This window comes from Lonchura striata, chromosome 3, assembly GCF_050655825.1.
Source record: "Lonchura striata isolate lonStrDom1 chromosome 3, ASM5065582v1, whole genome shotgun sequence".
Lineage (NCBI taxonomy): Eukaryota > Metazoa > Chordata > Aves > Passeriformes > Estrildidae > Lonchura > Lonchura striata.
The window spans coordinates 47987392-48009167 of NC_140705.1; the positions used below are offsets into that span (position 1 = coordinate 47987392).

General features: G+C 37.8%; 2 protein-coding genes across 5 annotated transcripts in view; one reads left to right on the top strand and one right to left on the bottom strand.

Annotated features, from left to right (window-relative positions):
- The window catches only part of NT5DC1 (5'-nucleotidase domain containing 1), a 147806-nt gene that overhangs the window by 2956 nt on the left and 123074 nt on the right, over positions 1–21776 (top strand). For all 4 annotated transcript variants that reach the window (XR_014953721.1, XM_085575060.1, XM_021555531.3 and 1 more), the window contains exons 3-6: positions 781–852; positions 2379–2485; positions 4105–4184; positions 7865–7946. Coding sequence is in view for 3 of the 4 variants with exons in the window: in XM_085575060.1 (XP_085431186.1) it covers positions 781–852; positions 2379–2485; positions 4105–4184; positions 7865–7946 (341 nt within the window). In the remaining variant the exon portion in view is untranslated. The remainder of the gene's footprint in view (positions 1–780; positions 853–2378; positions 2486–4104; positions 4185–7864; positions 7947–21776) is intronic.
- On the bottom strand, positions 13416–21114 carry COL10A1 (collagen type X alpha 1 chain). Its single transcript, XM_021555530.4, has 3 exons — positions 20984–21114; positions 20201–20354; positions 13416–15560 (listed from the first exon to the last, which is right to left on the bottom strand). Exons 2-3 carry the CDS (start codon positions 20337–20339, stop codon positions 13666–13668), a joined length of 2034 nt encoding a protein of 677 aa, XP_021411205.3. The 5' UTR covers positions 20340–20354; positions 20984–21114; the 3' UTR covers positions 13416–13665.

Genomic DNA, 21776 nt, shown 5'->3' on the forward strand with positions numbered 1-21776 from the left:
AGTCCACAGTGCTGGTAACAAGTGTGTCATTGCTTCTTGCCCAGGAGTCATTCAGGAAAGGTTGGCATCTGCATGTATATTCTTTCCTGTGGGTGCCTTATAGAAGATGAAGGTGTCATTGCTTCCTCAGTCTTGTTTATTAATTTGTATTCTAACCACTGAACTCTGAATTAATTTTTCAAAGAATCTAAGAAAATCTTGAAGATAAAGATTTATTAGGGTGAATTAGAACTCTTGACAAGTGTCTCCAACAATGTCAACTCTTCCCCTTATTTATGCTGGCTAACGTGGCAATGCTTCTGCTTCATGTGTTCTTAGCTTATTGAGTTGCCTCATTTAGAGTGAGGTTCTACCCCTCTTTTCTGTAATAATTGGTGTAATCAGTCAAGTAATAATTAGAGAAGTTACCACAAAAAAAATTCTGTAATAGAAGTGACTTAAATATCATATTTCAAATATAGTTTTATATATTTGGACCTTAAACCTCCAACTAATCTATATAACAGTCCCTAAATTTACTGGACATGGAACCGGATTTATTTTGTAGGATTTTGCTATGTAAGGAAAATCCAGTCCTAATTATAATAAAATGCACTTTTGTATAAAGAGGATTATTCAAGAATGGAAGTATTTGAAGGGTTCTGACTTGTTTGGTTTTCTGTAGCATCACAGCTACAAAAGCACCAGGGTTTCTGTAACTGCATATCACTGAGCGATAAGAAGACAGTCCTCTGAAAGCATTACTTTTTTGTTTCTTCCTTAAAATTAATTTATTCTTAGTTGCAAAGGCTTGGTGTTGGACATTGAAGAAGGAAACTTCCTGAAACTTGCAGAAGATGGAACAGTTTTAAGGTAATATTGACAATAGATCTATATTGTTAAATATAAATTGTATTGTTAAATACATTAACATTTTATCTCCTTCCTAAATGCCATCTCTCAAATTTATAAATATTTAAAAGACTTATTTCAGCATGCATTCATTTATTAGATGTAGAGGTTTAAATACTCTTTGGCATTGTGGTGCTTATTTTCTCTTAATGTTACGTATTGAATCTTTTGGTAATGTTTTAGTGTTAGCTGGTAGTAAGTAATATCTAATTTTTAATAAAATCTGAGATTATGAGAACATTGATATTGAAAGTGAATTCATTTTTTTTTTTGGTGGTTACCAATGTACTCTTTGTCCAGTTCTGCTAAAATCCTGGGTAAGGTTTTTCCTTGGATTGTGAGTAACCTGTCTTGGAGGGCAGTACTAATGACTAATACTAATGACTGGAATGACTATTTTCTTTGTGCCGTAGACATTCAAAATTCTGCAAGTTTACAATTTATAATTTAAACAGCCTGAGATAAATTAATCACAGAAACTGATTCAGTCACTTTCAGAATTCTGGGGGATTTCCTCTTAAAAGTATTTTGCTTTCAGTTGTCACTTTCAGTAAATCCTTGATTCTTCTTTTTTCCTTCTTTTTTTCTTCTTTTTTTTTTTTTTATATAGAAGGCTGCTATTTGGAAGCAAAAATCTGAAAAGTAAATGTACCTAAAATATACCAATCCTAGTCCCATTTCTCACTAATTTTGTTCCAGAATGAATATCTGTGTAATTTAGAATACAAGACAGACTACTTTTTTTTTTTTTTTTTTCCTGATAGCTCTCTGAAGAAGCTTGAAGATGTTAAGGAAAGTCAGATCTCATTAAAAGAAGAAAGGAATGCTTTTGAGTCATTGCTGTATATCCTAAAATTCATTTAATAGCATGAATTTTGGAGTCCTAAATGCAGAATTAAAAATAACAGGGTATACTCTCATTAAAGGGAAGAGTAGTAGAGTGCCTGCATTTGGTTCAAAATGAGACCAAATTTCATGGTCCAAGTAGTTAATTTTTAATGCCTAAAAAGGCTTGTGTGTCCTTATGTATTAAAAAGCTGCTTGCAGGGCTCAGCTGAGTACTTTTCCATAGTTCTGCCCTGCATTCTGTGATGTTACCAGGCTTCAGAGTGATGTATGGGCTTTCTGCACTGTGCTTTATTGTGCAGTGTATATTGATAGCTCAAGTACAGCGAGTGTCCTGACACAATTGAAAACATTCGAGCAGTACAGAGTGATTGTGTTAGCAGGTGAGGCACAGTAGCTGTGCCCCCAGCCAACCAGACCTTTGTGTAGTAAGGCCTTTATTGAGAACTGGAATGTATATGATAAAAGCTTAATAGGTCCTGGGAAACTTCTAAACTGTAAAGAGAGTCAGTTTTGATCAGCTCGCATGCACCGTAATTCAGCTGCAGTGTGTTACTTTGCACGAGTAGTAGTTTGGATGTTTTCAACTCTTTTCTACTTTGTTTTGGTTTTTTTAATAAACAACTTAATGCATTGAATAGGGCAAGCCATGGTACAAAGAGCATGACATTTGAAGAGATCCTGGAGATATATGGAAGGAAGGAGTGGAAGCATTTTAATACAGTCAGTGGAATGGTTTCACGCACAGGTAGCTATACTTTAGCATATCCTCTTCTTTGAAATTGCTCTGCTCCCCTTCAGTGCCTTGTACTGTTAGTTCTTAACACAGATTTGTAAAAATACTTGAACTGGGAATTGCTGGAACAGGTAAATGTATTGGGGGAGACTTGGTTTTTATGTTTTTTTAACTCCTAGTACTAGAATTAATCTTATTTCATGGTATTTATTTTATAGTAAGAGAAATGAGCTGACATTATAGGCATGTTTTGGTTATAGTGGTGGGCACACTGTCTCTTGAATAGACTGATACAACCAGTGTCATGATTTAACCCGAGCCAGCAACTGAGGACCACACAGCTGCTCATTCACTCCCGCCCTGCCCAGGCCCAGTGGTCAGGAGAATCAGAAAGAATGGTAAATCTCATGGGTTGAAAACAATTTTTAATTTAAATGCAATGTTTTAATAATAAATATGCTAATAATAGTATTAATAATTATTGTAATGATAAGGAAACAGAACCTCAGAACCCAAGAGGAGCAAGTGATGTACAATACAGCTGGTCAATACCTGCTGACTGATATCCTGTCTTATTTAGGACATATCTTAAATTTTTCCTAATTGTTGAGTTGTTGCCACCAGTCCTGTAACTGGAGGCCTAGGTGCGGGTGCAAAGAACAAAGCAGGTCTAGAAACAAAACTTCTCCCCTTGCATTTGAAGTTCCTGTGTTTAAGATAGGAGTCACTTTGAGGGAGCTGTGGCTAGGTCACATTCTTGCTCTTTGTTTCCTCTGTTTTAGTTTGATCTTGGCAGTTGAGAGTAACACACAGGAAGTGATCACTTAAGGTGTATTTTGTTATGTAATGGAGGATTTTGCTGACTGCAAATGTAGTGCTTATTTTAAACTGCAGGTAATCTTTTGCAAAATGGAGGAAAAGAGAGGTTTCCTTTGGTCATTCAGGAAATGTGCTTTTTTTCTTTTTCACTGAAATATGCAATTGGTCTCTGTTGTGAATATTAATCCCCTTTTTGCTGACTTGAATATACCTAAGAGACCACACAGACAAGATTATGAAAAAAAATAATCACTTGTGAAATCATTTCAGTTCTTGAAGAGTGGTTGTTGAGTATGACCATAGCTGAGCATGACCACATTTGCACCTTCCTGATACAGTTCTGTTTTGAGGACTGATGTAATAATGTGAACATGCTTCCCCTTGGGCCATGGCACTGTCCACAGCATGTGTGTGCAAAGAACATGAGTGTGTTAGACCTGTCCAAATGTCTCTGAACATCTTAAACACTGTTCTTGTGTTTTCACTGCTAGGGAAATAGATATTTTGGAATAGTTGAAAGATACTGTCCTGAATTAAAACTCATGGTTCTCTCCCTTTTTTTTCACCTGGGCTTTCAAATCTTAGAATGTCTTATTGACATCTCACTGCCTTCATATAGGTAAACAACTTTTAGTTGCGAGTTATGACAACCAGAAGTTAGCCTTTATTAATGAAGTCTGGGAAACAGGTAATGCTTATTACCAGTAAAATCCAAACAGGAGCTTATATTAGTATCTAAATGTAATTTTTATTAGTGATTACAGCATACAATACAGGAATGTTTAAAATATATTTTTTAATTTTTTTTCCAGCTAAATACTATTTGTATGATAATTATTTTGACCTGCCAGGAGCTCTCTTGTGTGCAAGGGTTGTGGACAGCTTAGATCAGGTAAGAACTGGATTGTTTGAAAATTTGGATTGTTTGAAAATTATGTATTGCATTATCTTTTTCTTCCACTGCCATACCTCTTGCTTGCATTATTAAATGCATACAAACTGGGTATTGAACAGCATCAAGGTTTTTTGCTCATTTGGACTATTCCATGTTGGACTTACTGTATTAAAGTTGTCTCTGAAGGTAATTGTGAGCTACATGGCATGTTCAAAATAAAAGTTCTTCCACCAGAGGGCACAAATAACTAGGATACTAACGGAAATGTGCAGTTTCTTCAAGTTTACCCTGTGGTATGCACAATGTAATTTTTAAAGCCTCCTTTAATTATGCTTGATTGTACTTGAAATAAATATAGTATACGTTTCCTGAATTACATGATTTGTTAATTTGCAAGTTTTTAAAGAGTGAATAAAGCTTCATTTCATCCTTTTCTAAGCTTGTTTTTTGTCCTAAATACATTGATCTGTGTACACAGATATAAATGCACCTCTGGCATAGTATCTTTTCATTTCTTTTTCCTCTGCTAAACAGTAAATTAAATTCTTAAGGTGGAAAATATAATTGCTTGAACCTTTTTGAGTGCTTTTTAGGTAGACAGTGTCCTAAATTCTACTTTTGAAATTTGGTGATAATTGTTTTGTTGTGTAAAAGATTTAACTTGCATGCACCTGGAGGTAAGAGAGGGTTCTTCTCATAGGGTAATTGTGTTGGTGTCAAAAGGGTACTGAGGTAGTCTTCTGGCCAGAGGTACCAAAGCGCTGCAGACCTGAAAATTGTCAATACTTAACCTTGTCTGCAGAGTGAAAATCCAAGTTGTGAGATGAGTGTCTGGGGTCTTATTGGATATTAGGTGGCTTGCTACTTTAGCCCTCACTCCAAAATAGCATGCTGAGTAGATTGCTGCCTAAGTCCAAGTGCTGCATGAAGAGTTAGCTAAAACTAGCTTATCAGGGAAGCATGCAGGACAGGTGCTCAGTAAGACTCTTAATTTTCTGCCTGATTAATCTCCTTCCCCTAAGCTGTTCACAGCTTAGAAACCTGTTGCAGTTGTGACACCTGTATTGTGTTTACTTTATATTTAATTTAGACTCAGCACAAATCACCTACTTATTAGGAGAGAAAGCGTGTATACAGTAAGCTTTCACATCCAGTTACTAGTTTGCAGGCTGGAGCACTGCCCGGGGATCAGTGCCATGTTCAGCCAGAGGGAATTAAACCTGTGCCGTTTCTCTGGAGAGTCATGAGAAGTGGGTCATGCAATCTCTTTATCTCCTGGCAGTTCTCAAGTATTTTATTGGATGTCAGCCCTGTTTCAACAGGAGGGCTAGAGCAATTCCCTGAAAGGTTAGCATCAACCACTTAAGAAAGATGAAAGACAGGAGATGGTCAGCCTCTCCAGCCCAGAGCTCATGCCTGTAAAATGCTGCATCCTGAGGATCAGAAACCATTACATTTTCTTCTTCCACATTTCTGAAAGAAAGTAGAGCTTTCCATGTTCTGTCCTGTGAGCCTGCTTACAAAGTGCTATTTTCTTACCATTTCCAGACAACATTATAGATTCATTATAGATTCTGCTTCTATTGGAAGCAGATGCAAGAATTACTGTGTTTGGGTTCAAAATGAGTTTGGACATGAGTTGGATGGTGGACTACCCTGTTAAAAATGTATCTGTTTCTGCTGTGTCCAGAGCCAGATCTCTTACGTGTTTTCAAACAAAGCATGGGATCTTCTTAGCATTTTTGATCTTCACACTGAGGAGCTAAACAAAACAATGCTTTGTTTTGGTGGTACAACTAATAAAATCACATTTTGTAATCACACCAAAATCATGGTGGACTGAATGGCCATGCATACAATTTTCTCTCTGCTTTTTGGAATTGGTCAGTTTTCCTTTATATCTTGTATGCAATGACTGAAGATCTGCAAGAAATTAGTTTAAATTATTTTAATCTTCTCCGAGTTCAAATGTTTTGAAGGAAGTTTACTCAGTTTTAAATTAGTATCCATCTGTCCTCAAAACAGCACTCTTGAGGATCTTTTGGCTCAGTTCACTGATTTTTTAAGAGAAACAAGCAAAAGAACCCAAAATTCAAACTAAGGGCTAAGTCAGCCACATGGAGTGTGAGGGGAGAAGACAGTTGAATCTGTCTGTCTCGAGAAGAGTTCTAGCTTAGGCTACTTGCATTGCCACTAGACATATGGTCCCCAGGATCTTCTGTACACAGCTTTGAATAATCACCCTTGGTTGACCTCCTTGGCTAGCTGAAACTGACATATGAAATCTTTTCTCTTTATTAGCCCTTTTATATATTTATGTGGCAGTTTGCTATAGGAGTGGGTTTAAAAAAACTTCTGAAAGTCACAGCACCATATCTTTCCTGCTTTTAACCTATAGAGCTGATGGATGATAAGCAAACTATGCTTGTCAGTTATGCACAAAAGACCTTGTTTGTGGGACTTGCTGATTGTGAAAGTAAAGGCAGATTGTTCTCTGGAAGCCTCCATGGCAGGTTTGGCCTGAAGTAGCAGTTTACTTCAGTATATATAAGCTACATGTTTTTGGTTTGTGTTTGGCACTGATGAGGGTTTGGATGTGGAGTTTCTTTCAGTTTTTGAATGTTTCCCTCTCTACAAAATGCTTTGTACTTAAAAATGTAAGTATAAGGCTCATAATTCAGGTATCAGTGTAGGTATCAATACACAGAGGGCCCTGAAAATGCTAACAGTTGCCTTGAAATTTATCCTGATGTGGAAGGCCTGTAACAGCATTACAGAAATATTTTCCATGACACATAAACTCAAAGACTATACCACCTGTTTTACTGCTGCCAAATTACTGTGTAACTGAGCACCTCTTCCGGGATCTGTAGCTAATCCTCTGCTCTGTAATACTGGCTAGCTGTGTAATTGCATCTGTTTCATTCATCACTACTAAAATTTGTGGTGTTTGAGAGTGCTGTGGGGCTCAGCTGGTTGAGGTTTTCCTCTCCCACATGAGAGGCTGAAGGGGAAGCTGAGGTCAGCTGGAGCTCTGCTGTGCCTGGGAAGCTTGCTAGGAATGGTGAGAGACTGTTCACAACCATGGATCACCTTCCCCCTCCAGAACTGGGGTTTGGCACTCTTCAGAGCACAGTGCCATGAAGTGCTGTTCAGCCAGGCTTCTGGATATTTTATACCATGTTTGGGGTAGCGTTCTTGGCAGAAGAGCATTTGCTCTAAATTATATTGAAGAGATTTGTCAGTTCTTAAAGTGGAAGGTGATATGAATGCCAGGCTGTTGATAATGTCAACATGATAATTAAGTTCAATATCTGCAGCCCTAGGCACTTCTTTTTCCCAAATGTCAGTGGGATGGGATGCTCATTCTGCAAGCTGCTGTTCTAGCTGATGCCCCTTTTTGCTTTAATGTTTTAGAGTTCCTCACAAATATTAAGCATTTTTCCTTTTCCCTTCCTCTTCCTATTGTAATACTCTAAGAGGGACATAATTTTTCTGCAGTTACCCACAGTTAATCTGGGTACTACTGAATCCTGGTGTACTGAAACCTACTGTCTTGAGAGTGTCTTACTCCATATAATTTTGTTAACTCATGGCATTTCTGTCACTGTTTCAATAGGAAGGCTTGTAATAGCTGGTACGTGATATAATGACTAGATTCCTTTTAACACTTACAGCACAATGGTCAGAAAAAATATGATTTCTGGAAGGACATGGTGGCTGCTATCCAACATAATTATAAAATATCAGCTTTTAAAGGTAAGTGTGTTCACTGAAGGCTCACTATAACAGCTGAAAATAATACATGTGCTTGCCAGAGCAAATATGTTTGTAAGTACACTGTAGGCTACTCAGCACAGCTTTTACTTTTCAAGTTTATAAAGAGTTGTATAGTAAACACATGTTTTTCCTGGAATAAAACATCTTTATCATAACTATTTCTGTTTCATTTCACTGCTTTGGTATCTTTAATGACATTTCTGATGTGCTATTTTACTCAATATTTCAATTTTTATTGCTATTTCAACTCATTTTAGAAGGACAAATGGTTTCTTACTGTGATTGATGTGGTAATGTGGACATCCTTGAACTGTGTTTTCAATCTATTTCTTATGATCTTGTGATTTATAAAATCCAAAATGAATTGGGGAAAGAAAATCAAGTACTAATTTTTGATGGTTTTCTTCAGCACTCTAGTTTTGATTAGAATTCCTCATGTAGTATTGACACAATGGAGAGGTTTTGAGCTTCCTAACATTTGCAGAGGACTATTTTTTAATAACAGTGTTTCTTCACCCAAAACCAACATTGTAATGGTGTAATATAAGTTAGAATTGGAAAACTTCTTGTATACTGTTCAGCAAATTATTTTCCTTCACAGACATAACTTCAGAGTTAGTCTCAGGCATATAAAATAATAAGGTGATAATAAAGACTAACTATTATTTTTGCACGCAGTTAATTGAAATTATTTTTAACAATATTTCCTGTAAAATGTTTATATGCAGCTCAGTTCTGAATTCTAGAATTACCTTGGTTGATGCAACATTCACTAGACACACTAGTTTGCACCTTCCTAAAACTTTTTGTTCACCTCAGCTGTCCCACTTGCTGTATTTCTTCAAATGTAATTGAAAAAATTGTTTCAGAGCGATTCCAAGCAAAAATGGGTTGATACCAAGATGTAAATGGTAAAAACCAGCAAGATATTCCCAAACTGCTTTGTTTGTTGTTCTTACTGTGTTTTCATTAGAGCTTAGAATGTGATTGGTAATTATGAATTATCCTGGGAACTCATTCATACACAAAATAAATATATCCTTTCTTTTCTGCTGGTATAAAATCAACACTAATCAACTGTACTAATTTTTTTAGAATTTTTGTTAATTATTTTCTTCAAACCATGACAGCTCTTTTTCTTTTTAAGGTGTGGATCTTGCAGCAAAAAGAATAATTTTGAAAAGTGTTCTTTAGAAACTAATGAGATCCAAAAAAAGTCTAAACTTTGAAGTTGTACAATTGCTCAGTTTTATTTATATGTGTCTGCTTGTGTCTACACTTGGACATTTATGCTTATACCTGTCAATCAGGTACCTATTTCTATATGTAAATCTGGAATCTGCAAATAAAATTTGCAATATGACTTTATTCTTTCTAGCTTCTGTCGGAGGCACATGCATGCATAAGAGTGTTAAAAATGCAGGAAACTGTAGTAAGTGATAGGAACAGGTTCAGTAATATCAGAAGGGAAACAATACAGATTATATACACTACTCAAATATTGTAATACAAGAAAATTATACACTCTGTCATGCATCACTTTGAAAGGCTTCACAGTGGTTTTATCTTCCATTTAATAACACAGTTCAGTAGCTAAAGCACTGAACAGGGAGTCAAAGGAACCAGAGATAATTTCTTCCTGTATCACTTAACAGTTATATTCCCATAGAGCATCTCTTTTTGCTTCAGGTCCCTCTGTGATACAAGAATCAGGTTACTAATCTTCTATCACTGCTGACAAAGTGATTTATTTTTATCAATTTCACATCTCACATAACTTCCTTAGGAAACTCTCAAACCTGGATCCCAACATCTACATACCAGGAAGCCCCAGTGTCTTTCATAGCCCAGAATCTGGCCTTAAAACCACAGCCTTTTGACTTAACTCCATGCCTTGTAGAGGGTTTAACCCTTCAGAGAAAAGCAGTGCTCATTAACAATTAGTCAAGGTAAAATTTCAAAGGCAAACTTATTAAGTGGTCAGTTGAGGGGACGCAAAGTTCCCAGCTCGAAATGCCGTCCTAGCGGTGCCATTGTCAGTGGCGGAGCAGAACGACTGACCACTTTATTTCTTGAAATCCACTGAGTGTTTGCAGTTCACTTTGATTTGTTGTCAGTATGCCCTTGTGTCTCTATGTCCCTTCTCTTTTTCACAGGATTTTTTTTGATCATAATCAGGTGTCTGATGGATTTTGCTTTTCATTGTCTTAGCTATGGTAATTGCCTTAGATAATTGCCCTATGATATTTTTCTTGGATGGCTCTTTCAGATAGGCATGATTGTCCTGACTCAGCTTGATGAAGAGTATTAACCCACTCTTCTCCTTGTGAAGAAGTGAAGAACTGAGGCTTGCAAAAGGACGGAGGTTCCCAAATAGTCTTGTTATTTTAGACATTCCGTTGTGAAAAATAACTCAAAAAAAGAAAAAGAAAGGAAAATCCATGAAACAATACTATCAGAAAAGCATGGTGTCAGATAGCAATGAACATAGATATTTGCAATGTGGTCATTGCAAATACTAGTCATACCTGCAAGAGAGCTCTCTGCAAATGATATCCCAGCTAAGTATTACATTACTTGAGAATCCATTGTATTCTCAATACTTTATTCTTATTACTGGAATAGTTTGTGACTCTAAGGTGATTAACATTATATTGATTGTGTTAGATTTAGTGGCTGTTTTTATAGATAGTAATAAAGAGCAATTTTAAAGAAAACATCATGGGGCAATGTATTCTACACTATCTAATTATGTGGACGTATTATAGAATCAAAGTGTGCTATTCAGAGGATTAATAAGAGCTTGAAGTACTGTATAATTATTTCCTTGTGAAAAAATTCAGATTTGATGATTTTTTTGTCAGAAAAATCAATGTTTTTTTAGGGAAATATTGCCAAATATAACTTAAAGCACAATTTTGTAACATTTCTTATATTAAAGGCTACTTTCTCTCGTGAAGGCCTGCCTTACTCTATAATTTTCCTAACACTTCTGGAAACTGTAGTATTTGTGGCTATATGTACATAGTTACAATTATATATTTGTAATACAATCCATTTATAAGATTATATTTCTTTATAAAAGTAAAAAATCATGGCTGGTATGGCAGCAGATTTCATAAATTGCCCATTGTTAGGATACATGTTTTTGATCTCAAGTTTATGGTCTTGGCAGAAGATAACATCTGTGATATATATTTTTTATTTTTAATATGCAATTTCAGATATAAGAAACAAAAAGCAAAGACGCTTTTCTGGCCAAAGGAAAATCAATCTTGGGCAAAATATTAGTAGTTTCTAATGTTGATGTAGCAGTGATGAGATAAATTTGTTTTGTGAAAACTGTTCCAAAGAAGCAAGTGAAAAGTAAATTTGTTACATTTATTTGCTGTGTTTTCCTACTAAGTACAGAATGAATTGTTTGTGTGTTTCATGTTTTTGATCACTTAAGGCTTCAGAAATTTCAGTACTTCTTTGAAAGTGGTTTTGTCCTATTACAGGCTCTTAAATCTTCATTTGAATTTCAGTTGGATTTTCTTTTCTTTAAATATCCAAGATTCATCAGAAATAGTGTTTTTGGAAGGGCTTTATCTTTAGATAGATTGCTGATCTTCTTGTGGAGAAAATGCTAAAAATCAAACAAAAATTTTGCAGACTTTCTCAAGGTTCCCTCTAAACTGAAAATCCAAAGCTAAAATCAAAGTATAAGTTGTGCTTTTACCACAATTTACTGTATCATATCTAGCTTTTCAGTTTTAAGTGTTGTTTTCATAGTGACTTAATATCTGAGCAATTATGAAAAGACTTCAAAAACTAGGCATGAGGTTCCAAGCTGTAGAATTATTTGAAGTCCCACATGTTTGAGGAACAACGACATAAAGGACAAAACATGATTTTAAGTGCATGGATGGATGGATGATAAGGGTTAGTGAACTATGCTTTTAAAAATGCTGCCCCATTTCTTGTAAGTTAATTGGAATCACATGTCAATGTGGTCCTGAGATGCTGAGCACCAAGCATCTTCAACAGTTTCAAGCATTTGCTTTGGCATACATTTCATATGTGAACTAAGTAACCAGAAGCCTACTACTTAGCCATATTTTCCAGCTCCCATATCCAATCCCTCTATTTGTTTCTGAAACATTCCAAGTTGGTAGAGTGTATGGGCAGCAGGATGTGCTGTGTTTAAATACTGGGAAGCACTGTTGAACTAATATTCATTTATTATTTTACTGAATTATAGCCTAAACCACAGGTTTCCTTATCCAGCAGCACTTAAAAAGAGGAACAAAAAAAAAAAAATTTAAGTTACTTTCATGGTAGGTCTTTACAGTTTCCAACACACTATATAGTTTTAATAATGATGGGTCAGCCATCAAGCAAAAGGTATCCTAGCTTTTTTATTCATTCCAGTGTATTATCAAGTATTTAGGATATTGCTGATTCCAAATGTATACAACATAACAAGCCTCAAATTCTGCTTTCATGAAGAAATGGCAGTATCACAAAATTTTTATACATAGGCCTACATACTTTCAGTGCAAGTGATTAAAAGCTTCTGTTTAAAAAAAAAAGCTTAGTAGCTTTAAGGGTTCATAAGGTTTTGATGTATATAATACTTTTAAAGCACATGAATGGCAACTGTAACTGGAAGAACTGTGTGACCAAACTGTTAAGGTTTCATAATTCATAAGCTAGCTTGTCATAATAGCATAACAAATAGATGAAATGACTTTTTGTGAGACATGTTTGTATGGTAAATATGGTTGTGTATACTGACTAATTATTGCCATCATCTGACAAATTTGCCAAATAAGTAAAATAAATTCATCACACTATTGTGTTTTAAAGGAATTAACTGTTTGGGAAAAATCAGGGCAAGGATTATCTCCAGTTTTGGGCTGGTAAAGTGTCTGCATGCTTGTGAGGATATGTTTTTAAGTTTGGATTTGGTCAATGTTGCTTTGTGGTACTCTCAATGTTACAGAATGTTAGGAGATTTAAAAATACTGAACTAGTTTGTTGCATCAATGTGCATTGAAGAAAGCCAAATGGATTTTGAGGCTTCAAATCTGGTTGCTTTTTCATATTGTAAAGCTTTATATCTTCAGTAACATGTTATAATTTGTAAATCTACCTATCTCCAAGTAGTTATTACTTAATAAGAAGAGTAGAACTAAATGAATACTGTGTTTTTTAGAGTTGTTGTTCTTGTTCTGTTGGATAGCTTAAAGATGAATCTGGATGTAGAATGTTCCTGAAGTGTATTGTCCAGCTGTTGAGGTGACTGTGGTGTATTTGAGACCTTTTACTTGAAATAAAATGCCTTCAGTTAATTCAAGTATAGTGAAGTATGATCCAACATCCTTTATTGCGTTAGGAGGTGTGATAGCTAGAAATACTGATTTTTCTTTTTAAAGAAAAAAAAAAGGACAAGAGACCGGTGCATTATATTAATTCATAAAATTTTTATTTTGCATTGTCAGACAATCATCATTCAAAACAGTTATTTTATTATAAGTCTCTAAAAACATACAATATTATTCTACTATGTTTGAACCACTCTCTTCCACTTTCTCACTCCCTCCTCCATTCCTGTTGCAACATTGCATTTGCATGACCTGCTAAGGACAAATCAGAGCAGTACCTGGTTAACATGGTCTGAAGGAGAGTGTGTCAGGGCTGGGTAAGTGGCATGTTAGATGTGAGCAAACAGGAAACCTGAGAAAGAAGAGTGAACATAGTCAGAGGAGTAGAGACCATTAGATTCTGAATTGGGCAGTTGGAGCCATACTTGGTCATTCTCCATGAGATCGATGACAGCACTGCCAGAAGCCTGGTCAAGGTATCCTTTCTTGTACTCATCATAGGTGTACATAATTGGGGAACCATTTTTGTAGAGTGCAACCCAAACATTTGTTCCTTTTGCGTGTACATGGTAGGAGAAATAGTACAGTCCAGGGGTTCTGCAGGTGAAGATTCCTGTTCTAGGGTCATAGTGTTGCTGCCTATTGTACAAGATTTTATCAAATTTGATGGGGACCGTTGCCGCAGGGTAGGCTTTTGAGAGGATGACACTGAAAGCAGACACCGGCATCCCTGTCAGAGCTTGGTTTACTCCTCCTTTTATGAAGGATATCCCTGATAGGTCCCGAGACTCTCCTGCTTTAACATAGCCTTCAGGCATCTGTGGGATTACAGCTTGGCCAGGGGGACCAGGAGGACCTGGGGGCCCGGGCAAGCCAGGCTCACCATTGCTGCCTTTAGGGCCGGGGGGTCCCGGCGGTCCCATGGGTCCACTTGAGCCTTTTGTGGAAATGCCTGCTGGGCCCGGCAGTCCTGGTGCCCCTGGCTCACCCTTGGCACCGGGGGCTCCTGGCAGGCCAGGGGGGCCAATGGGACCTCTGATCCCAGGTATTCCTGAAGGCCCTCTGGGGCCTGGCTCTCCGTTGGTGCCTGGCACCCCCTTGGCTCCCTGCGGACCCATGGGACCCGGCAGCCCAGGCAGCCCCGCGGGGCCGGCATCGCCCTTGGCGCCTGGGAGACCTGGGTGTCCCTTGGGACCAGCAAGACCCTGCTCACCTGGGTATCCCGGTTTTCCCTCTAATCCCGGTAGGCCTCGTTCCCCCTTGGCCCCCGGGAATCCCGGGTGGCCGGTGGGGCCCATGTCGCCTTTGGGCCCAGGCAGGCCATTCTCGCCAGGCAAGCCTTTCAGTCCATGGGGGCCCATGCTCCCTGGTGGCCCCACCGGCCCCGGTTCTCCTGGCACACCAGCCGGACCTTGGTCTCCTTTAGGTCCTGGAAGGCCAGGAGGACCTTCAGGCCCTCTGTGTCCCTTCATCCCTGGCAATCCTGGCTTTCCAAAACCTGGGAGTCCCGGGGATCCAGGCAACCCTGCAGGTCCAGGATGTCCCTTGGCGCCGGGGATACCTGCTGCTCCTGGCGGTCCCATTGGCCCAGGCTTGCCAATGCCGACTTCTCCAGGTTCACCTGGGAGGCCCTGGGGACCTGGGAGCCCAACTGCTCCAGGTGCGCCTGGAAAACCTCGGTCACCTTTCAGCCCTGGCTGACCTGGCAGGCCACTTTCACCAGGCTTCCCTATCCCAGCCGGACCGGGGGGGCCCCGCGGTCCCTGCGGGCCTGGAAGACCCCTGCCACCCGGACGGCCTGGAATTCCGAATCCATTTTCTCCCTTTTGTCCATTTATACCGGGGATACCTGGCTCTCCCTTCTCGCCAGGGGGTCCCCGTGGCCCCAGGGCTCCTGGGGGGCCCTGTGGTCCTGGCTTGCCAGGGACGGTCAGTCCTGCGGGGCCGGGAGCGCCGGGGGGCCCTTGTGGCCCTCTTGCTCCTGGGAGTCCGGCAGGTCCGGGTTCTCCTTTCTCACCATTTAGTCCTCTTGCTCCTGGCTTTCCTGGTAGACCAGGCACTCCTGGCTTTCCGACTGCAGAGAACCCAGGTGGTCCTGGGGGACCAGGGGGGCCTTGGGGACCCGGACTTCCAAACCCTGGCTTTCCTGCAGGACCTGGTTGTCCTCTTGGTCCAGCGGGGCCTGGGGGACCAGGGGGTCCTTGTTCCCCCCTTACCTGCACACCTGTGAGAGAGAGGAAACCAGATCAACCAGGGCATCTACAACATATTTTCAGGCAGTGTAGTGTGGTGGTGAAATGCATGAAGGGTTAATTCAATTTCAACTTCATGGAAGTCAAGCCTCAGCTGCTGTGTTTGTCACTGAGAACCTGACATTCAAAGTAAAAGTGTTTCACAGCCTTTACAAGTAACAAGTGCAAATTTGTTGGAAATGTGAGATTTAAGGCTTCTAGATTTTTTTTCTTTTTTTGCTTCAATACATTCAGGATCATCACAGAGCTTAAAAAGTGCTGTGCAAGTGCAAGCAGATGCAGATTATTTAGTAAGGGAAAAAAAAACCAGACAGGTAACAGAGTTAGCAGGTCATCAGACAATGAATGAAATCACAGGAAGCTGTCTGTGCAGGTGCAGCAGCCAGTCAGAAATAACTTAGTGCTACATTTAAGTAGTGAAAATTTTGTTCTTCCCTGCCCCCTACTTTCAAAAGTGGCCCATGGCACCAGTTCTTTTGTAAATATATGAATGTTATATTTTCAGATATTGTCTGAAAGACTTCTGTCTGCCATAAAAATTTAAAAATTTCACACAGTGGCAAGATCACAACTGATAATTCGTTTTACTGCTGTCATAATTCTGGCATTGTTATGGGGTTTTTTAATACTACTTCATTTTCTTAGTTACCAAAACAGCAGGTGGAGCTACTTAACCAAATGTCACGAATAGAGGAATAAGCAAACAAGCTCACTGCTTAGTTTGTGTGAGCTGTTAGTTTGTGTGAGGAGCCTGCACCTGTACATTGGAGTTAGCATGCTTATTTGTTGGACATTACATACAAGTTTAACACAGATACTGTGAGACTACTTCAGCAGTTTGCAACAAGTGGCAGCATTATAGAACAAAACGGAATATCTGTGATAGACGTTCATTTAAGAAGTAATTTTAAAAATAAACACTGAAGGATGCAAAAAGAGCCTGGATTCCGTTGTTTTGGGTATTTTTTTATAATGGCAACACATTCTATTGAATGCTTATGTAGAAAATATTATAAATTGATCAAAAATTGCATCAGCTACAATTTTTCCTTTCAGTCTCTCACAAAAAGACCAGTGTATGTATTACATGTATGTACACATGAAATACAATGACTATTTGACTGTCTTTTAGATAATAAACTGCATTTTCCAATATGTGGCTAGCCTTGTTGAACCAAAAGTGAGGTGAAGGAGGAAACTATTATTCTACATATTGCGTTTTTTTAAATATAATAAAGGTATGCTTATGAAATACGTTTGATTTTGTTTTGTTATTGGATCTGCAAGGTAGCCTTCTTCCTATAGTGACAGGGAAATTGTTCTTATCTAGAAAATGCAGAGTTCATTTTCTTTTCTGCTGATGCATAAAATCAACACAAATGCATATCAACTTATTTTGCACATCTTCCTCTCTCATCCTTCTTAGGGCCATGAAAAGGAAGATAGTTTTTAAAATCCTACACATGTAAAACAAGCATGGTCTGTAATTTATTTGTGATATACTGACAGGTTGGTGTTTTTAGTGGCAAATTGCATCTGACTTTACCTCAGAGTGTATTTCCTTATTACTTTTACTGTATTTTAGATGCAAATATCATCTAATATCATTTAGTCCGAGGTTCACAGAGTGGTGGGTCCTGCCAATTTTGCCTGAGATATTAAAGGCATTGTCAGCACTCATACTGTTATAGAGATTTTCTGTCAGCTGTGTTGTTCCAAAGTTGTGCTGCTTTTAGATTATAATTGTGATTTTAATTGTGCCATCTAAAAGCAATGGTTATTCCTCTGAGGAAAATATTGCTAAATCTATTAATGATGTAGAATTTATACCAAGAACATTGAAGTATTGATTGGCTATTCTTTTACATGTCTCAGCACATACCTTGATGCAAAATTGGTTTACATTCTCTAGTGCAATCAAACCCCATATATGTATTGAATTAAATATGCAGATTTCAACATAACCTGCAGTAATGGCTTATTTAAACATTGCTGAGTAGTGAGATCTCATTCAATTGTTGTTTTGAACTTGGGCTTTTCAAATATTTCAAGACAAAGAGATACTTGTTTAAAAATTATGTTCGGGAGAGCTGTCAAGACCAAGGTTTTTTAAACAATTTCATCAAACTAGATGAAGCTTTAGTAGGCTTTGGTTGCCAACAGAAATCGTGTGGTCTGTTTTATGTTGTTCTGACTCACCAGTTTGGGTTTAGACTGAAATTTCAGTTCCAGGCTGCTTTTTGACAAAGCTATACAAAGCAAAAAGGTAATTTATTGGTAGCTATATCTGGAGAAGACAGTGTTTGGTAATCAAATTGGAAAAGTAAGCTATGATGAAAGGCTTCCCATTGCTACTTCAGCTGCTTGCAAATAGAGCAACTCACTAGACAAAAACTGAATTCATTTGGTTTTGTAGACTCCTGTTTTATTCTTCCAAGATCATCTCAGATTAGAAGTTATGATCTCCAGCAGTCTTCCCTCTTTAAAATTCTTCTAAAAACTCTATATAGGATGCTGGCTTTCCAGACTCAAGATCAACAGTCCTCCTGCAATGCTTGTTCACCAAATCAAAATTTGTCAAATACTTTTGAATGACTGAACTCGAATGTCTGTAAAAATGTATGCTGTTTCTGCTATTGAGGTCTAGTATGTAGTCTTCTGTTACATTTCCTAAATTGAGAGCATTTTATAGTTCTCAGGTTTGGTATAATCATTTTCATTCTAAATATGAATTTTCACTCACATTAGATTCTGTGTTTGTATATAAAGTGAAAACTTAGTTCAGGACAAATAATTTCCCCCTTTCACACCATTTCCTGTCTACCCTGATTCTTGCTTAATTTGTTGCTGGCTTCCCCCTTCCCAAATGTTTTCTATAGAGGGGGAAAGAAGAATGACTATTAGGAGAGGTGGATGGAGTATGGTAGAGAATAGCCAAGAAAATATACTTCACTTAAAAGTAGTTATAAATATGTAAATTATTCTGAGTAAAGTAATGGAAAAACACAAAAAAAGTTAATGAGGAAGGAGAGAGAAAATGTGCACTTAACTCAGTGAGAATTCTAGTCAGTAAGTTTTCAGAGAAGCTGTTTATTGTGCATGTACCTAAATTTGATCCAGGAGTGCTAGGGTTCCCAGAAGTCCTTGTGCTGAAGACAAGGAATGAAACTATGACAGTATTTTGGTACAACCCAGGAGAATATTCTGGGGATAAGGTTCCCAGCCATGCTGCTGTTATTTGTTTCTTATTGTGGGTTGGAGCTGATTGGTAGGGGGCCAGTGCTGGTATGAGACCAGAGTTTCTTTGGGCTCTCTGTGTGCTGCACATGATCAGACAGTCTGTAGGATCTGTCAGCAGAGCTATTCTGAATCTAAACCCCCTGAATGAAGGTAATGTGAATGCAGTGCCCTGAACAGCAATTCTGCTCTGCAGATTCTGCTCTGCCCATGTCCTTTTTCTGGTGAAGAGAAGCTTATTTGCTAATGCTGTTTTCTGAACCCCTCATTGAGTTTCCTCATTTCTGCCCAAGTGTGATTGCTACAACTAAAAGTGGATGGGATACAGCAAAAAAATAAAGCTATTTTGGGTAACCTGGTGATGTCTGAAAGAAAATGCTATTCTCAGGGGGTAGGGTAGGATGTTTACAAGGAAGATTCACTATTAATTTTAGTGATGGCTATTTTGAATAGTCATTATGGATCAGAAGCTTTGAGATTTCAACATAACCTGCAGTAATGGCTTATTTAAACATTGCTGAATAGTGAGATGTTAAAGAAGATGTTTTAAAGAAGATGTTGGCCTAAGCATGGAAAAATAAAACAGAACTCAAATAGTTTCAAACATTAGGGATTGCTACCTGTTCAACTTAAAGGGACAGAGAGGATAAGCAGAAATAAGATGAAACAATGTAGCATTGCAGTTATGTATTGCCTCTCCTAGCTGCCATAAGACTAATTTATGCAATGAAGAGGGTTTTTTAAAATATACTAAAGCTAAAATTGCTATACTACTTTGTGCTTATCCTAATAATTAAAACATGAGCTTAAATCACTTATGAAAAACTATATAGAAGTTTATGACACATTTGTACAACTATATATAATTTTATTTTGTCTTTCTAGGCCTTAAGTGGGTCTTCATTTACCCATGTGTATCATATATATATTTAAATTCACACCTAAGGTCTGTTTTGAGTACAGATAACATGACAAAATATGTAAAAATTCTTCCTAAGTGTAGGTAGGTTTTAGGTGGCAGGTCTGTTGCTAGAAACCCCAGTGCTGAATCAAGAAATTCATAATTAGCATGTTGTGCATCATTATGTACACAATCATGCTGTGTTGCTCCCACTATTGAAGCAGAGATCTGAGACTTTGTTTCTGCTCTGTATGCCTTTGGTGTTTATTGTGTAAAACATTTGTCTGACAGGTGTGCATCTTTGTCAGGAGGAAGCAACTCCAGAGCCACTGTAAATTCTTTCTGCAGTGATAAAATAATTTCAATAAATCTAAGTTGTTAGTGAAATTTGAATAGCAACAAAGAGCTTTTGTTCATGTATCGAATCCCTAGGAATAAGTGTGTTAGTTTATTATTAAAAAATAGCAAACTTACCTTGACTCTTTACATTGTATGGTAGAAAATGTGGCCCCTTGATGCTCGATTGTTTCTGATATCGCTCAGAAAAATATCCATCACCACCATGGACAATATTCAGACAGAACAGCAGCAGTAAAGATATTTGTAAATGCATGTTTCCAAATCTGTGCTGTGTTGTAAAGAAAAGCTTTTTAGGTCTGGTTTTGAAACATGAATAGATGAGTTTTCTTAAATTATTGGTATTAAAAATAACAATATTTTGTTGGTACTTCCAACTGCTTTCACTAGTTTTGAAAAATGCTCAAAGGAAAGGGAATCAGCATTGCTATTACTTTGAATGGTGGAGCTGTTGCATAGATAGATTAGAGGCAATAGTCTCACTCTTAGGAAAATAATAATTTTGATTGGATGGCATTCTATTTAAGACAAAAGTATTCAGAAACACTGACTATTTTAACTAGACCTCCAAAGTAAGTTCATGAGTTCCATATACCAAAAGTCCTGAAAAGAAGGAAAGTTTACAGTGAAAATACATCAACACTTCCATGATCTTACTGCCTCTGTCTAATGCTATAACAAATGAAGGATGAAGTCCTGGTTCCTTTAGCATCACTGGCAAAAATCTCACCTAAGTTGAAACCTGGTTGAAACCTGTAGCCTTACAAAGAGCCCTAGTGGCAGTGAGGATGCTGTCACTGACCCTTAAATATCAACCCTCTTCCCTCCCCAGACAGAAAACAGGCATCCTGAAGAAGTTACCTTCAAAACCAAAGAGATTAAAATGAAATCATGACATACCAAAATGTTATGGAGCTCCAATGCAAAGTGGTAGAGGAGTGAATCCTCCTCTACTGAGGAGGAGTTCTGCCACTGGTGAGTGAGCAGAGGCTGATGATTTCAAGTGCCACCCTTGAGTATTTATCTGGTTTTCCCCTTAGTTGGGTGACTGCTGGACATTAGCTCCTCCTCCAAAATCAGTAAGCAGTAATTACCTGTGTGTGTATAAGTGTGTTTTTTAGGGGTGGGGGACAGCTATTTTGAGCAGTCATCCTAGATTCTCTTAAGGGATTTTTTTTGTTAGTTTTTTTCTCATTATTTTCTTGGATTCCTTATTATTTATCAGATTGTATTGCTCATAGTTTGTTTTTTCTAAAATTTTATGGCCCCTCTGTTTTAGAATTGATACAGGTAACACTGGGAAAATCAAGAACTAGTAAATAAGGTTAGTAATTCCAAGTGTTCATTTAAATGTCTCTGTAGATGTTTTAAGGAAAGACATATACATTTTGAACTTTGGTGAGCTGTACTTCAGGAGTAATCCCACTTGTTCACTGGGATACTAGTGAAGAACTTCCAATCAATTAAGATGTTAATAAGGGAGTTGTCAGAGAACCTGATAACTTTTGGGAAGTTATTTTAGGAGATTATCTTAATGTTATGTCTCTAGACTTCTGTTTTGATGTTTGAGGTATACTACTACACATATAATGCAGGTAATGTTTCTGTATCATGAAATCTTGAAATGTGAGTTTACCTTACAAAATGAGAATTTCATTGTGTCCAGTTGTAACAAATCTGAAATCCACCCTGC